A 15,638-nucleotide genomic window follows, 5' to 3' on the forward strand; every position below is an offset into this window, starting at 1 on the left:
TACTTGCAGTTCCGTGTATATACCACTATAGATGTGTGGGTGTTGATGTTTTCATGTAAATCTAGCAAGTAGCAACTCATGCCCATGCCATGCATACTGGCTTTCGTTGTGAATCTAAACAAATAAGCTTCCGATAGTGCTAAGGTATTTGGACACTCTAGGTAGGATTCTCAGATATGGGTACAAACACAGTATTTGGATATGACTTTCCATTTCTTGAGTTCAAGAACATGGATAGGGATGCGTATCATATCTTACTTGCACTCCTATTAGCCCATGGTGCTTTATATGCCACAACTTTTGTTTCAAAGCTCAGGCCCAAGTTCTTGTCTTGATTATTATAGGGATTGAGACTATAAAGAAGATACTAAATTGTAAGGATCTGCAGTTTAACTTGAGTTGTTGAAGTGAGGTGCTTTATCCTTCTCCCTGTGGCCTATTCTAAACAATATGGATTTCATTAATAGGGATGCGAATGGATCAGATTGAACCTGAGACATCTAGATCCAAATTTGGTCTATTAACCTCATGATTCAAATAAAATCTTATATATCGAAGAAAGATTGAACTTGGATTGGTTTCAGATATTGAATGCTATTTATAAATTTAACTAAAAATTATAAGAATATTGTATATAATAAATAAAAAAACTTATGAGACTCGAAACAGTGACTCTTTAATAATCATACAACAATTAGACCAACTTTACTAATAGACACATATTAATTTTATGAAGATATAGATCTGATCATGTTGGATTGGATAGGGGTGGATCCATGTTTGATCCAATTATAAATGGATTCATTTAAGATCACCTTAACTGGATTGGATTTGAATTCAAATTCAGACTAACAGATACCATTTACTGCCCTATTCATGAGGTTGGACCTGTGAATAAAATAGAGTGTATGTCATAAATGCCTACATTCTAGCAAAAGACACATTAAAAGAGTGAAAAGGTAAGGAAACATGAGAATAATCACAATTACCATTCATTAACAATTAGAATATTTTATGCAATTGGCAATAAAGAATTTCCCTTTGGAACTATGAGGTAGTAATACATGTATTTTATTATTTATTGCTTTTGCAGATTTTTTATGTTCTTCCCATAGTTGTCAAGGTGTTGCCTAGGCACCCTTGGCTGGGTGCCTTGCCCAAATGCCTTGAGTTATAGCAACTAGGCGCCCACCCTAGGTGACAAAAATGACAAGGCGGACACCTTATTGTAAATTTGTAATATAATTTATATTGCTGAATCTTGTTAATATGTGTATTAATACATTCTACTATACAGTATGTTTATATACACACACATTTTGTTTTAATGTTTTATTATTGAAATTTAAAAGATCAAAGGGTTTTGAGAAGAGAAAAAGAAAGAATGAATAGAAGAATAGAGAGGGTTTTTTATTCTCTCTCTCTCTCTCTCTCTCTCTCCTTCTCATCAATTAAATAAAGTAGCAACTCCATCCTTGTTTCTTTCTATCTAACTTTATCATCTTGAATTTTTACCTTGTAAAGTTGATAACCTTCTTTAGCTGCTAATTAATATGAAACTGCTCTTTTAGATATGATAATTTTCCACATTTTTAGAGGAATTTTAATGTTCTTAATGAAGAATCTTGCTATTGTTTCAATTAATATGCATGCTGAATGGTATGTAAAATAGGAAACCAACCAAAAAGTTATTTCTTTATATTATAAAATTTTTATTGCCTAGGCGACTAGGCGCCCCAATGTTGCCCAGAATTGCCTAGCACCCTTTTTCTTATATACTGTGATCCATTGTTTATTTCCTCTATTTACTCAGTAAAATTACACTGTATTCTTGGTTACGTCAAGTTTCATTAAATTTCTAACAGATTGGCCTTGTTTCATTCCCAGGCTACAGGGGTTCGCTCTATGATCTTCCATCCTGATGGAAGGACCCTGTTTTGTGGACTGGAAGATGGTTTGAAGGCATGTATCTGTTCATAAATGTAATTTTCTGAGGATGTAACTGGGAATGAGTGATTGATGACATTGTCTTTGTTTTCTCTAACTCAAGGTTTTTTCATGGGAGCCCATAATATGTCATGATGCTGTTGACATGGGATGGTCTACACTGGCTGACCTCTGTATTCATGATGGAAAACTCTTGGGCTGCTCACACCATCGAAATAGTGTCGGAGTGTGGGTTGCAGATACTTCGGTACTTTTTGCTTTTTCTTCCATGCCAATTTGATCAAGTGTGTCCTTTTCGATATATAACACAAACATAATTTTAGTAACTCAAGATTTTAATGGTTGCATTCTTCAGTTCATTGGGCCATATGGAGTTGGGGTCGTACCCCGGTCGCATAGTCATATGGAGCAGAAATTTGACCTTCAAGAAAACCATTCTGTACAAAAATCAGGGAGTAGTATAAAGTCTAATGCGGGAGTGCTGAGCATGCCACAGGATTATGACAGCAAAGAGATAAAGAATATATATGTGGATTGTAAGTCAATTTTGCAAAAGTTGTAAATAAGTGGGTTGGGCTCATAAGATCATAGGTTCTGTGTTCCTTGTCTCACAAATTCTAATTTGTATGCAATGAGGAGGGTAAAAGGGGGAGAGCTGTTAATCCTGCATATCTTGTCAGTTTAATAAACTTCAAGGGGGTTAGAAGAATCAAATTTTCAAGGGAGTTGGGAATTTAATTCCCCTCCCTACTTATAAAAATGCCACAAGGGCCATTTTTCAATGTTGGTACTGGCAATTTGGGGTCTTGGGTGGGGTAGACTTGGTACAGACCCAACCTCTAGCATCTCTTGCACAAAGTGGCTACTCTCAGATTCAAACCCACATTATCATGCTTGTCAGCCCAAGATTTTACCACAAAAATGCCATACATATGGAAAATTTTGGGTTTGTGTTGGACACACCTTTTCTAAGATAGCCACATTGAGTATGGTTTCAATGCTCTTCATTCTTTTGAGCAAATCAATACCATAAATACTAAATATTTGATCCTTGTTTTCTGGTGCATGGTTCTCTTTATATGACTTTTTTTTCCTTCCTTGGTCTCTATATTGGTGTTCCATTGAAAAGCAAGTAATGGCATTCAGAGGAGTCTACAACGACTTGGATCAATCAATTCTTCAAAGGTGGCACTCCCCCTGGATTCTGATGAAAACCGTTACCTGTCAACTCTGAAGAAGAGTCCTCCAGTGGAGGTGAAAGGTAGAACTGGTAGCCAAGTGACTAGTAGACCTTTCACAGTTCCTGTTGTTGTACCTAGAAACAGTCCAAGTGGAGAAAATGTTACCAATTCCAGAAGAGAATCTGTCATTAGTGAAAGAAGCACCCCTGGTATGTTACTCAAGCCATCTCACATTCGCAGGCTATCAAATAGTAAATGTGATATGGAGAGGTTGCCGCTGGAAGTCGAATCTGATTATTGCAGAAGCAAGAAAAGTGGTTTAGATGATCCAAACGACCATTCAAAACTTGTTACAGAAGATGAAGATACAGAAACCTGTGAAGTGAAACCCTCAGGTATCAGGCATGTAGCAGAGAAGTTTGAAAAGATTCTAACACCGGAGCCTCCATTATCCTCCAAAAACGAAAACTGTAAAGTCATTTTACCTGAGTGCCATATTACCATTATTTCATTGCTATTTTTATTATATCTCTCTGCTTGTGTCTGTCACAGAAATACATAAATAAAATGCAGTCTTTTACTTTTATATATTTGTTTATTTTATTTACTAGTTACTAGATTGTGCTTGTTATTATAAGAAATATAAACTTTAGTGAGATAGCTACCAGTACACACAATGGAATTTCTATTGAAGTTTCTCTTATTTTAATTAAAACCAGTTTGTTCTGTTTTACATTGTTACATGAGCTTTGTGTTTTTGATTGGTAATTGTTGACTTTATTGAATTGTGGAAAAGAATGTGTTTTGTACAAGTGATTTGCTGAGCACCCCTCATAACCTGGTACCCCCTGGTCCCTGCTACTAACCCAGTTATACCTCTTTTATACCTGCTAGTTTGTTTGTACACTGTTTACTAGTCCCCCAAAATATATCAGTTGTGTTCACCCCTTGTTTGGCTAGTGAATCAGCCAAACTGTTTGTTTCCTTTGGGTCCACCCAATGATAGCTCCTAATTCCCTCATTAAACTCTTGGTATCCCTTAACAGAACCAGATTCCTGTACCTCCACAGTCCTGGATTGTTGTCTTAAACATTCCACTGTTATGTGTGAGTTTCCTTCCATCAAGATGTCTGTGTGGTTTAGATATACAGCAAGCTTTAAGCCAAAAGATAGGCTGATAATTCTGCCTATAAAGAGTCTCCTTCTATTGGGCCAGAATATATTGCCGATATCAACTCACTTCCTTCTTTGATCACAACACCAATATCTCATCTGACTGGGTTCCCATTCTACTTCCATCAAAGTTCAATTTGAGTTGGTCCATTTCGGGAGGTCACTAAAAGGAAGCATCTGGAGTCCTTGCTGAAGATGAACTTTCTTTTAATTTAGTATGTTGTTTTGAGTAATGCCAGCATCATGACCCTTGTGTGTCATGGAGCCCTTAAATCACACAATGACAAAATGAACATGGTTTCTTGTGCAACTACAGGGGTTTATGGAGATGTGATATCTTTTTTCAAGGGCTTTATGGTGGTCAATCCCGTGATGTTAGCATTTATATCTTTGTTCCTAAACATTTATGTCATGTTTCATGTTTGTCCATCCAAGTGCCATTCTGTTTGGGAACCTTTTATAACGGATGTAACTACATAGTTTTTGCTGAAATTTTGAGGAGGATTACTTTTGGTAGCTCAAAAAGCTCATGAGTTGTATCTCAAAATTACTTAATTTTTCAGGTGATGATGCACTCAGCTATGACAAAGGAGTAAATTCTGTGAAGTTTGTTAATGGAGGTTTGGCCGTTAAATTCTAGTTGTTTTCCCCCCTTTTGTGGAAAAAATGCACTGAATGGTAGTTGAGTTGTTCAGTTTTCTACTTTGGCAGTGGCTGTTGTACCAGGAAGGACACGTTCTTTGGTTGAGAGATTTGAAAGGAGAGAGAGGTGTACTAACACTGATGCTCCAACAACTAGTCCAGCGACTCCGGCCTCTAACATGATACCTGAAACTGATACTCTACCTCCCAGTGTGGTATGATTGTTTTACTTTTATAGGATTTAACTGCTTAACTTCTTCAACCAGCACCGTTTGTACCTCAAGTAGAAATACTTGATGCTCAACCTTTAAGAGGTCGATACTAGATAATGATGTACCAGTAGATATTTAACTGATAATATTATTATGTTTTTGATAATTGAAATGATTTTATAAAACAGCAATAGACAATAGTACAAAGTCCTCAAGGAAAGGTACGAGTTGCAACCTCTCCGGGCTAGTTAAGTACAGATTTCCAAATTAATAACAACTTACATAGAAGCACATAAAAGATCTTCCCTAGAAACCCCCTGTTTGGCTAAAGCATCAGCCAAAGAATTAGCAGACCTACTAACCCATTTTACCTAACTCTCATATTGCTGGTTAACCACTTTACTTTTTTGATGAGATCTTTGTAGCCCCAAATGGTGGTGTCCAAGTTTAGGAGCCACCTAGTTACCACCTGAGAGTCCCCTTCAACTAGGAGATGCTCCACCCCAAGCTGGTTGGCGATCTGAATTCCTTGTACTGCAGCAAGGATTTCTGCCCTTGTGGAATCCCCCACTCCCACCGGTCCTGAGAATAGGGAAATTATGTTGCTGTCCTTATTTCTCAGGATATCCCCTATACTTGAAGGCCCGGGGTTGCCTTGGCTGCTTCCATCAAAGTTCAGCTTGATGACACCTTCCAACGGTGGAATCCATTCTGACAGAATTCTATCCTTCTTTGTTGAAGTGTTAGCTATTACTAGCCAATTTCTCCACAAATCATCAAAGGAGAAGTCATCAAAGATATCCACAGTTTTCAGCCAATTTAACTGATAATATTATGATTTAGTGCTTTTATATAATCAATAGGATTTTTTTTGGGTGCATAATGTGTAGACTGCAATGTTCTTGTTTAGTGCTTTTATATAATCTTGTCTGTAAAGAGACTGGGCCGAAGCAAGATAATTTGTCCCATCTAGCTTGATTGTGGTCACACCAGTCAAAACGAAATCTACCAAGCCGAGGCCGGAAACCGGCACTTGCTTGAACTCACTTCCTTATGGCTCCATTAATCAAACGAAAATCAAAGAACCAGAAATTTTGTCTATATAAACTTACTTGAAGTCAAACCAGAACCCAGATGCTTGAAAACTAGGGTTTTACTCCGTCCAGCTGTTGGGGAGGAAGAGAGAAGATGCAGCCGCTCCTACTAGAGCTTCCCAATCTCTTCCAAACCTGAACCACCCTCCTTTAGGAGTCAAAAGACACCTCCCAAGCATAGAGCGCCACACCCAAAGCTTCACCTTTACCTGTACCATCGAAAATCTCTAATCGGCTAGGGTTTTGGGCAGCAACAGAACAACACCACTTCTTGGCAATATCCAGCCAGATTTAAACTCTCCAAACCCTCTACCAACTAGGCCAGAGATCCTCTGAACTATAGAGAACCTATCTCTCCGTACACTCTCTTAATCTAAGGGTGTATGGGAAAAGAGGAAGAAGAAAAAAAAAGGAAGAAATAGACCTGCTCTGATACCAAGATGTAAATCAGTCCTCAAATATTAGGTGTAAATTTGAAGATTAGAGGGAAAAAAGGAAGAAGAGAAGTAAGAGCAGCAGTACAAGAGAAGAAGATGGCGAAAAGAGAAGGAAGAAGAAGAAGAGTCAAATTATCTTCCCTTTCTCCTCTAATCCTTTTTTATTAAGAATTAATGTTAGAGTAATGACAAGTATGCCCTTAAGTGGGCGGCCAGGTAGGCAGTAACATAAAGAGATTAAACAAAAGGAAATAACATGCCCATTAAGAGAGGCCCATTAGCCAACAAGAAAAGAAAAGATATTACAAGAGAAGATACTAGGACCCATTCTATAGTAGAGGAAAACTCGGGTATCTCACAGGTAGTAAAGTGAAACCCGAAGAGACAGACCCTGAATTTGAGAGATGGATGCAAGAGAACTATACTGTCATAGGATGGTTGGTCAATTCTATGCAACCTCATATAAGTCAACATTATCTCTGGATGTCTTCGGCTAAGGAGATATGGGATAGTGTTACTGAAACCTATTCACAGAAGTTGAATGTAGCCAGAGTCTATAAGTTGAAAAGTGATGTGAAGAACCTAAGACAAGGGGAGAAGAGTGTAGCAATCTACTACTCTATACTGAAATCTCTATGGCAAGAAATTGATGTTATGGAGACAGTTGTATGGGAGAGTAAGAATGATGTTGAAATGTATAGGAAGTTGGTGGAGAGAAATAGGGTGTTTGAATTTCTCACTGGACTCAACCCTGAGTTTGACATCATTAGGAAAAATATCCTGGCCAGAGATGAGGTTACTCTTTCCCAGGCATACGCTATGATAAGCAGTGAGGAGAGTAGGCGGCAGGTTCAGTTGCAAAGTCCACCTACAAAACACTTTGCACATGCTAGAATAAAACCAAAGGGTCCTACTGAGAAAAAGGAGCAGATATGTGAATATTGCAAGAAACCGAGGCATACAAAGGACACTTGCTGGAAGCTTCATCCTGAGTTTCTTCCTGATAGGTTTAAGAATAACAACAGCTCTAAGAAGGGCAGTCAGGTAGGAAAGCCTAAGACAACTAATGTTGCTACAGTACCTGAATGAGGAAATAAGGAGAGTGAAGAAAAATCAACCATTGAGCAGTTGGCAGCAATGAAGGCGGATTTTGAAAAGTATGGGAGGCTACTAAATCACTTGGAAGCTACTGTTTCTTCATCTCACTCTTCCAACAACAACACATCATCTTCATTTGCATTTGTTCACTTGGGTATTCGTGCTTCTGCAAATCATGCTTCAGTTTCAGGTAATCATAAAATCCCTTGGATTATTGATTCCGGTGCTTCAAACCATATGACCAGCCTGTCTAATCTCTTCTGCTCATACCACCTTCTCTCTGGCAAAGAGAAAATATCCCTTGTTGATGGGTCTCTTGCTCCCATCTCTGGTAAAGGAGATATAAAGACCTCTGACACCCTTTATTTATCCTCGGTCCTTCATGTCCCTAAACTTAATACAAACCTTTTATCTGTTAGCAGCTTAACTAAATCCATGAATTGTAGCATAACCTTTTTTCCCACTCATTGTGTTTTTCAGGACCTGGAATCTCAGAGGATGATTGGGAGTGGCCATGAGGCAAACAGAATTACTTGCTGGACACATCGACTGGATAGAGCTTTTGGACCACCTCATGGAGTTGCCTTAGAGTCAGTTTTGTCAGAGTTTGTTAACAAAGTCTTGTTATGTCACTTTCGGTTTGGTCATTTGTCTTTTTCTGCTTTGAGTCATTTTTTTCCAGATATGTTTAAGGGAGTGTCTTTATCGAGTCTTCATTGTGAGTCGTGTGAACTGGCAAAGCATTGTAGACATTCTTATTCAGTAAGCAATAAAAGATCTCTTTCTCCTTTTCATATTGTTCACTCTGACGTGTGGGGGCCATATCATTTGCCAACTATGGGGGGTTACAGGTACTTTATCCTTTTTATTGATGACTACTCTTGTTACACTTGGATTTATCTCATGAAATCCAGGGATGAAGTACTAGCTATTGTGCAAAAATTTCATGAACTCATCCTCACCTAGTTTAACACTTGGATCAAAATATTCCGTTCTGATAATGCTAAGGAGTATTTTGAGAAAACCCTCTCCACCTATCTTGAAACTTTTGGGGTTATTCATCAAAGTTCTTGTTCCTACACTCTACAACAGAACGGGGTGGCGGAAAGGAAGAACAAACATGTGGTTGAAGTTGCCAGATCCCTTTTGTTTGCATCCCATGTTCCTATAAAATTTTGGGGAGATGCTGTTCTTACTGCTACTTTTTTTTATCAACCGTATGCCCTCCCGGGAGCCTTCTCTTCCCGGATGAGGGTATTTTTTCTCTTCCTCTCTGTGTTTTTGGGTGCACTTGCTATGTGCATATTCACAGTCATCAAAGGCACAAGTTTGAACCTAAGGCTCGTAAATGTGTTTTTCTGGGATATGCTTCCACACAGAAGGGATATTGCTGTTTTGATCCAGTTAGTGGCACTTGCTTTGTATCTCGGTATGTCACATTTGCTGAGTTGACTCCTTTCTTTAGCATTTCTCCTGAGTGGGAGAAATCTGAAGAGCCCTTTGCTATGTCTCCAACTATTCCTCTTCCCATTCCTCTTGAGTCCTATCATGAGGTGTCTACTTCTCCCACTGGACCTAACTTCGATATTCCTATTCCTCCTCCTCCACGTCATTCTCCTATAATTCCTCCTCATCCTGTTCTCTAAAGGTGGTACCAAAGGCATAGATTCAGACATGGGCAGGTTGTTTCCACTCCTAGAAGAGCCTCTTGCTCCTCCCATCATTACTGAGGTAATAGGTCAGCCTTCTTCTGACCCATCTACATCTTTCCTAGACCTTGACCTTCCTATTGCTCTCCGCAAGGGTAAGCGAAAGTGTACGACCGCCCATTGTATCTCTAGGGAAAGGTATTCTATTTGCCAAACATGGACACATGAAGCTGGAAGCTTTTACTGATGCTGATTGGGCATGATGTATTGATGATAGATCCTCCTCAGGTTATTGTGCTCTAGTCGCTGGGAACATTGTGTCATGGAGGAGTAAGAAACAGTTTGTAGTTGCTAGATCCTCATCTGAAGCAGAATACAAGGTAATGGCACATGGTGTGTCAGAATTACTGTGGCTCAATCCCTTTTAAAAGAATTGGGGGTTGACTACGAGAAGCCAATGATGCTCTACTGTGACAACCAAGCAGCTATCAACATTGCACATAATCTTGTTCAACATGACAGAACTAAGCACATTGAGGTTGATAGACATTTTATAAGGGAAAGAGTTTCCTCAGGAGAAGTTTGTTTGCCATTCATCACATCAGACGAACAATTGGCTGATGTCTTGACCAAGGGAGTTCCAAGAGGGAAAATGACACACTATATAAGCAAGCTAGGCATGATTGACATCTATGCTCAGCTTGAGGGGGAGTGTAAAGAGATTGGGCCGAATGGGTCCTAGTATCTTCTCTTGTAATATCTTTTCTTTTCTTGTTGGCTAATGGGCCTGTTTTGTTTAATCTCTTTATGTTACTGCCTAGCTGGCCGCCCACTTAAGGGCATACTTGTCATTACTCTAACATTAATTCTTAATAAAAAGGATTAGAGGAGAAAGGGAAGATAATTCGAATCTTTTTCTTCTTCTTTCTCTTTTCGCCATCTTCTTCTCTTGTACTGCTGCTCTTACTTCTCTTCTTTTTTTTTTCTCTCTAATCTTCAAATTTACACCTAATATTGAGGACTGATTTACATCTTTGTCAAAGGGAGTAGTCTTTGTTCCAATAACTTTTCTTTTTAGCCTTTCATGATGATTGCTTCAAGTTGTCTTTCGTAACTTGTAAGTCATCGTCTTTGGCCAATTTAGTTTCATTGATTGGTAAATGCAATTCTTGCATCAGGCTTATTTTTCATGGACGCTATAAGTCCCTAGCGTCTGCATATAGTTTCTTGTTTCTTGTTTGGGGAAGGGGGAGGATGTTCATATATGTGTGGATTGTATTTGTCAAAATAACCCACTGATTCATCATATTTTTTATGAACAGAAGGGAGAATCTCGAACCTCTGGAAGGGAGTCTACATCTGGAAATGACAATGATATTGCTGAAGCTCTAATGCTAAATCATGAGATATTTTTAAGTACACTCAGATCTCGCCTGACCAAATTGCAGGTATCATCTCTTTCCTGCAAAAATGCTTCTGGGATATGACTTCCATGGAATGGATGGTATTAGTTTATTATCTGTCCCTGCATCCTTGTTCTTACTTGTAGTGATTGGTATGTAAGTTGAATGTGGATATGCATGTCAGGGATGTTGCACAAAATTTCTGATGTAGGCAAAGCTCCAGTGTGTGGAGTGTCTTTAGAGAGCAGTAATGTATGAAAACTGCCTTTAAATGGCCCTGCTCAACATTTTGTTTGATAATAGATCTCCTTATATTTGGCTGCAACTGCCTCTACATACATTGTGCTTCACTTCTGTACCACATGTCAAGAGGAAGAAAACCTATTACGTTCTTCACTCTACAACTTGGGGTCCAAGTGTCCAAAAATGAGCATGAATGACCTTATATTTTGACACATCAAGACATTTATATAATATATTGCTCAAGCTATATTTATGCACAGATAACCTTAAACATGGTGCTGAAATTCTGTCTCTCATTAGAATATGCAGTTAGTCAAGCATATTGGTTTTTGGTGAGACTCCCTCATTTTTCAATATTTTTAATGTTTCCATCATATGCGTTATAAAAATATATTTTTAGCAATATTTCTGCTTAAATGTGTTGTTGCCTTGTTAGGGTCTTGGGGGCACTTATTCTGACCCAAATTTGCAGGTTGTACGGCATTTTTGGGAAAGGAAGGACATTAAGGGTGCCATAAATGCAATGAGGAAGTTGCCTGATCATTCTGTAAGTGTTCATTTGAGGCACTTGGTTGTTGTTTCTTTCTAGTTTGACAGCCCAAGTGGAAACTAGTGGTTTTATTTGACTACCTCTTCTCTGTTGCAAATGTTAATTCGTGATCATCTGGTCCATGGTATAGGTGCAAGCTGATGTTACAAGTGCTCTCATGGAAAAAATGGAGAGTGTTACATTGGATCTCTTCTCTTGTTTGTTACCTGTGCTTACAAGCTTACTGGATAGCATGACAGATAGGTAAACATGAATAAATTCATTATGAGAACTCTTGGCCTTGAACTTTGGAAGACTTGTAAAGTTGTGATCTTAGACATATGAAGAGAAGTGTTGAATAAAATGCAATAGGCTGTTTGTCAAGACTGCAGAGGAAAGAAGAAAGAAAATATCTTTAAAAATGGACTTAGTTTGAAATGTCCACAGGTTTTATGATAAACCCAGTGTTGCTTATCTCTTGTATATAAGGAATCGGCTACTAGAGGAAGAAAAGAATGTGGAGTGTGGTAAAGGAAATATCTGAATAGGAAATTTCATTGTCTAGTATTTTAACCCATGAGCTCAAAGGTTGTAGTGCAGAGCTCCAAAGAACGTGACTAATGGTTCTTCTACAAACAGAGTAAAAAGTAGCTGTACATCCAAAAAGGACAAAATAATTATGCATATAGTTTTTATTCTTAATTTCTTATATTTTGTTTATTTACTTTTGTTAGTAAAGACGCATGTGCAAGCTTGCATATTACAAATTGAGAGGGGCTATAATTTGAAAACAACAAAAAGTTACACCTTTAAATTTATAGGCGCCTCTACATTTTTTGTTTGAACATACAATAACAAAGACACATTCATACAGACACACACCTTACAAAAACTAAAAATAAACAACTAAATTTAATTTGTCACACAATCTCAGACTTGTATGAGTTCTGAACTATTGAAGTGGCATCTTCTCATTGTTATTTTGGTAACATCACTAGATCTCTTTTTGGCATTAATATGCTTTTTGTGCCTTTCTAGTTAATTTTATAGCATGATCCCACTGCCTATTCCTCTGGGACTTAAACTAGCAAATTTCATGAGAGGGTTGTGCTGACATTATTTCATAAATGAACAGGCATACAAGTGTCTCATTGGAAATGCTGCTTAAGCTTGTCACCGTATTTGGGCCAGTAATCCGCTCAACCCTGTCAGCCTCTCCATCTGTTGGGGTTGATATTCAAGCAGAGCACAGGTGCCTTTCTTTATTTTTTCTCCCTCACTGACCTTCTTTTGCCCCCTTTCTGGTTTTCTACTGGTTTGGTTTCCATTTCCTATATCTGAATCTGAACAAATGGGAACAGACGGGAATGTTGCAAGCAGTGCTTTTTGCAGTTGCAGAAGATCAAGCAAGTTCTTCCTACAGTGACTAGGTAAGCGTACTTTTCTTTAAGTGTTAACTTTGTAAAGGTGTGAATTTAATTGAAGAAATGCCTGCATAAATGTTGCATTGGTTGGTGGAACAACTTGCTACTTGTTGGATAAGCTGGAAGGGCAGAAAGGCTTTGGCCTTGAGCTGATCTTTCAAAAATGATCAAATTTCAAGTTTGTTTTGTAACAAGTACATTTTTAGAATTTTGCAAATGTGGTACTGATATTAAAATTTATCTTGAATCCTTTATCAAGATCCTAAGGTTTACTTAATGTTGATCCTAGCTATCCAGGGTTTTGGGACTTGGGAGGGGTAGAATGAGCATGGTCCTAACCTTTGGCCTTTTTCTTTGGCACAAAGTGGCTACCCGCAGACTTGAACTTGCATTCTCAATCTTGCCAGCTCCTACTGGGTTTTAATTGTTTTTGGGTCTGAGATAGCGATTGGATGATTTATTTCTTTACCAGCTTTTATGTTTTTTTTTTTATTGGTTTAGATTCCATTGGTTGTAATATTACAGGGAGACAACTTTACTTGTTTGATGCCTGGACCCTGGATTTTTTTGTTTTTTATTACAACTTCTAATATTTTTTAAATTAATATACCACCATTTTTGTTACTTTATTTTCATTGTTCCTATTTATGCCCTTGTCTTTTTGTGCTTATTATGAATTAATATTTATAGTGGCACACCTTCGTGCATCACTATGGCATGTAAAGCTTCTTAAAGTCGTACTCAAGGTTTAAAATTTCTATGTTGGTGAAAATCTTAGTCATTGAAATGTAAGAAGTATGTCAGAAATGCCGTATTGAAGAACTATAAAATATATAGACATGTTGAAATCATTGTGAAATATGCAAAAATATACAATGATATCTTATGAAATGATAAAAGAAGCATAAATACACCCCTTTAGATTATTATGTTGTTCCAAACAAACAAAACAAAGAAAAACTATGGTTGTTAGACCTTCTAACAAAAAAAATTGTGGTTTTTAGACAAAATAATACACTACAAGGCCGTCCTATGCACTTTTAAGAGTTAAAATTACATGATAAAGTTAGCTGAAGCAAAATTCATACTCAAAATCTGCAGACAATTCTAATATATCAACAAAATAATCTATTTCACAAACAAAAACTAAGATTTAACATCACATAAAAAAAACCAATATGACTCAAAGTGGTCATCATTTCCCTTGGGTGTGTGATAATACCATTGCTCTGCATATCTACAATACTGTTACCAATTCCTCATGTCACAACACCACCTTCTATACTCAACATCATGCTAGTAGTTTCCACTGAGGAATATGTTGATTCCAGTAATATATTATTATTCAGTACCATGGAATTGGAAATATTAGGAAATATGTCAAAATTTTAAACCCTGATCGTCACAGTTAGGTGCATGTTTCCATGTTTTATCATCGTATTATGTCAAATGGATTTTCTTTGTCTGTGATATTAGCAGTAGTACTTCATAATGCATAAAGGGAACAAAATATTTTCTACATCATCTAATCTTTGGGTGTTTCAGTTATGATAAACTATCAGCAAGCAGCTCATTGGGGTAGGTCTGGGGTTTTAATAATAAATAATAAAGTTTTGAAGCAAGTTGTCTGCATGTTACTTCTAGTTTCCTAAATGCTTGATGACATTTGGTTTTATATCTTATTGATTGAATGGCCTGTTTAAATATGTTCCAAGATTACCTAGCTACAAAATAAAATTGAATGCAGAAGCTTAACATTTCCATGTTCTGCTTTTGGTTTAGGAGGGGAGGGTTGATTGCCAAGTGTGCTGAAGAATTGCATCTAGTTCTTCAAGAACTGTAACTTCATCTTGCTATGCCAACTGATTCGAACATGCGGACTGATAAGATTGTTCATCTTAAATCATTTAACAGGATAAACATAAAAGTCACTCTTTTCCACCCACAGGTATTAGTTCTTGTGAATGCTATATTTCTTGGTGTTTGTCCGGGAGTTCTGAAATTTTGACATTCTGTTTTCAAATCTCTTCTACTGCCTCCTGTTGTTTCTGGTAACCAAGCAATACAGCTCAAGAGGTGAAGCTCGAATCATTGCCAGTTTCACTCACTGTTGCGCTCAATGTTTCATCATGCGGTGATTCCCAAAAATTTTGATTGCCTGACCGTGAGATGCAACTCCTGCTATTATTCCACTAGGGTTGATGACATGTATCGCGGGCATTATTTGTATGTAATTGCGTATGAGTTTTGTATGTTATTCAAAATAGTAAGTTTTGTTAGTCACAGTTGTAATCTTCAATTGAAATTACATATTCAATTTTTTGAACCGCCTCTCTTTTCATGGTTTTTCCTTTTCCTTTTCTTTTTTTTTCCCTAATTTATCAATTGTACGGTTTTGATTTTGGATTTAAAATCCCCTTTCTTTTTGCTCTGCTTCACTTGGTAGGATCCAACCTTTAGGTTAATTTTAGGACCTCTATCAGGTCTTTGACTCTGGAAAAATTAACGAACTACATATTTATTTGAATGGTCAATAGGAGAGAAATAAATCCGACTTGCAAGGAGTAGATAGTAATGTTAGACAGTTTATGTATGTCCTTAGTTTC

General features: G+C 37.5%; 1 protein-coding gene across 4 annotated transcripts in view; it reads left to right on the top strand.

Annotated features, from left to right (window-relative positions):
• Positions 1–15,358, top strand: part of LOC104612577 (katanin p80 WD40 repeat-containing subunit B1 homolog KTN80.1) — a 41,305-nt gene extending 25,947 nt beyond the window's left edge. Inside the window, exons 7-19 of one of the 4 annotated variants that reach the window (XR_737828.3) lie at positions 1,888–1,962; positions 2,051–2,194; positions 2,303–2,483; positions 3,077–3,598; positions 4,865–4,921; positions 5,013–5,158; positions 10,756–10,881; positions 11,552–11,626; positions 11,760–11,872; positions 12,744–12,860; positions 12,970–13,038; positions 14,815–14,980; positions 15,093–15,358. Coding sequence is in view for 2 of the 4 variants with exons in the window: in XM_010280028.3 (XP_010278330.1) it covers positions 1,888–1,962; positions 2,051–2,194; positions 2,303–2,483; positions 3,077–3,598; positions 4,865–4,921; positions 5,013–5,158; positions 10,756–10,881; positions 11,552–11,626; positions 11,760–11,872; positions 12,744–12,860; positions 12,970–13,038; positions 14,815–14,875 (1,686 nt within the window). In the remaining 2 variants the exon portion in view is untranslated. Of the gene's footprint in view, positions 1–1,887; positions 1,963–2,050; positions 2,195–2,302; positions 2,484–3,076; positions 3,599–4,864; positions 4,922–5,012; positions 5,159–10,755; positions 10,882–11,551; positions 11,627–11,759; positions 11,873–12,743; positions 12,861–12,969; positions 13,039–14,814 lie in introns of all 4 variants that reach the window. The other 3 variants (XR_737829.3, XM_010280028.3, XM_088894394.1) reach the window with 3 other exon arrangements.
• Positions 15,359–15,638: the final 280 nt, after the last annotated feature.

The sequence above is a fragment of the Nelumbo nucifera genome, chromosome 1, assembly GCF_055504915.1.
Source record: "Nelumbo nucifera cultivar China Antique chromosome 1, China Antique-T2T, whole genome shotgun sequence".
NCBI lineage: Eukaryota > Viridiplantae > Streptophyta > Magnoliopsida > Proteales > Nelumbonaceae > Nelumbo > Nelumbo nucifera.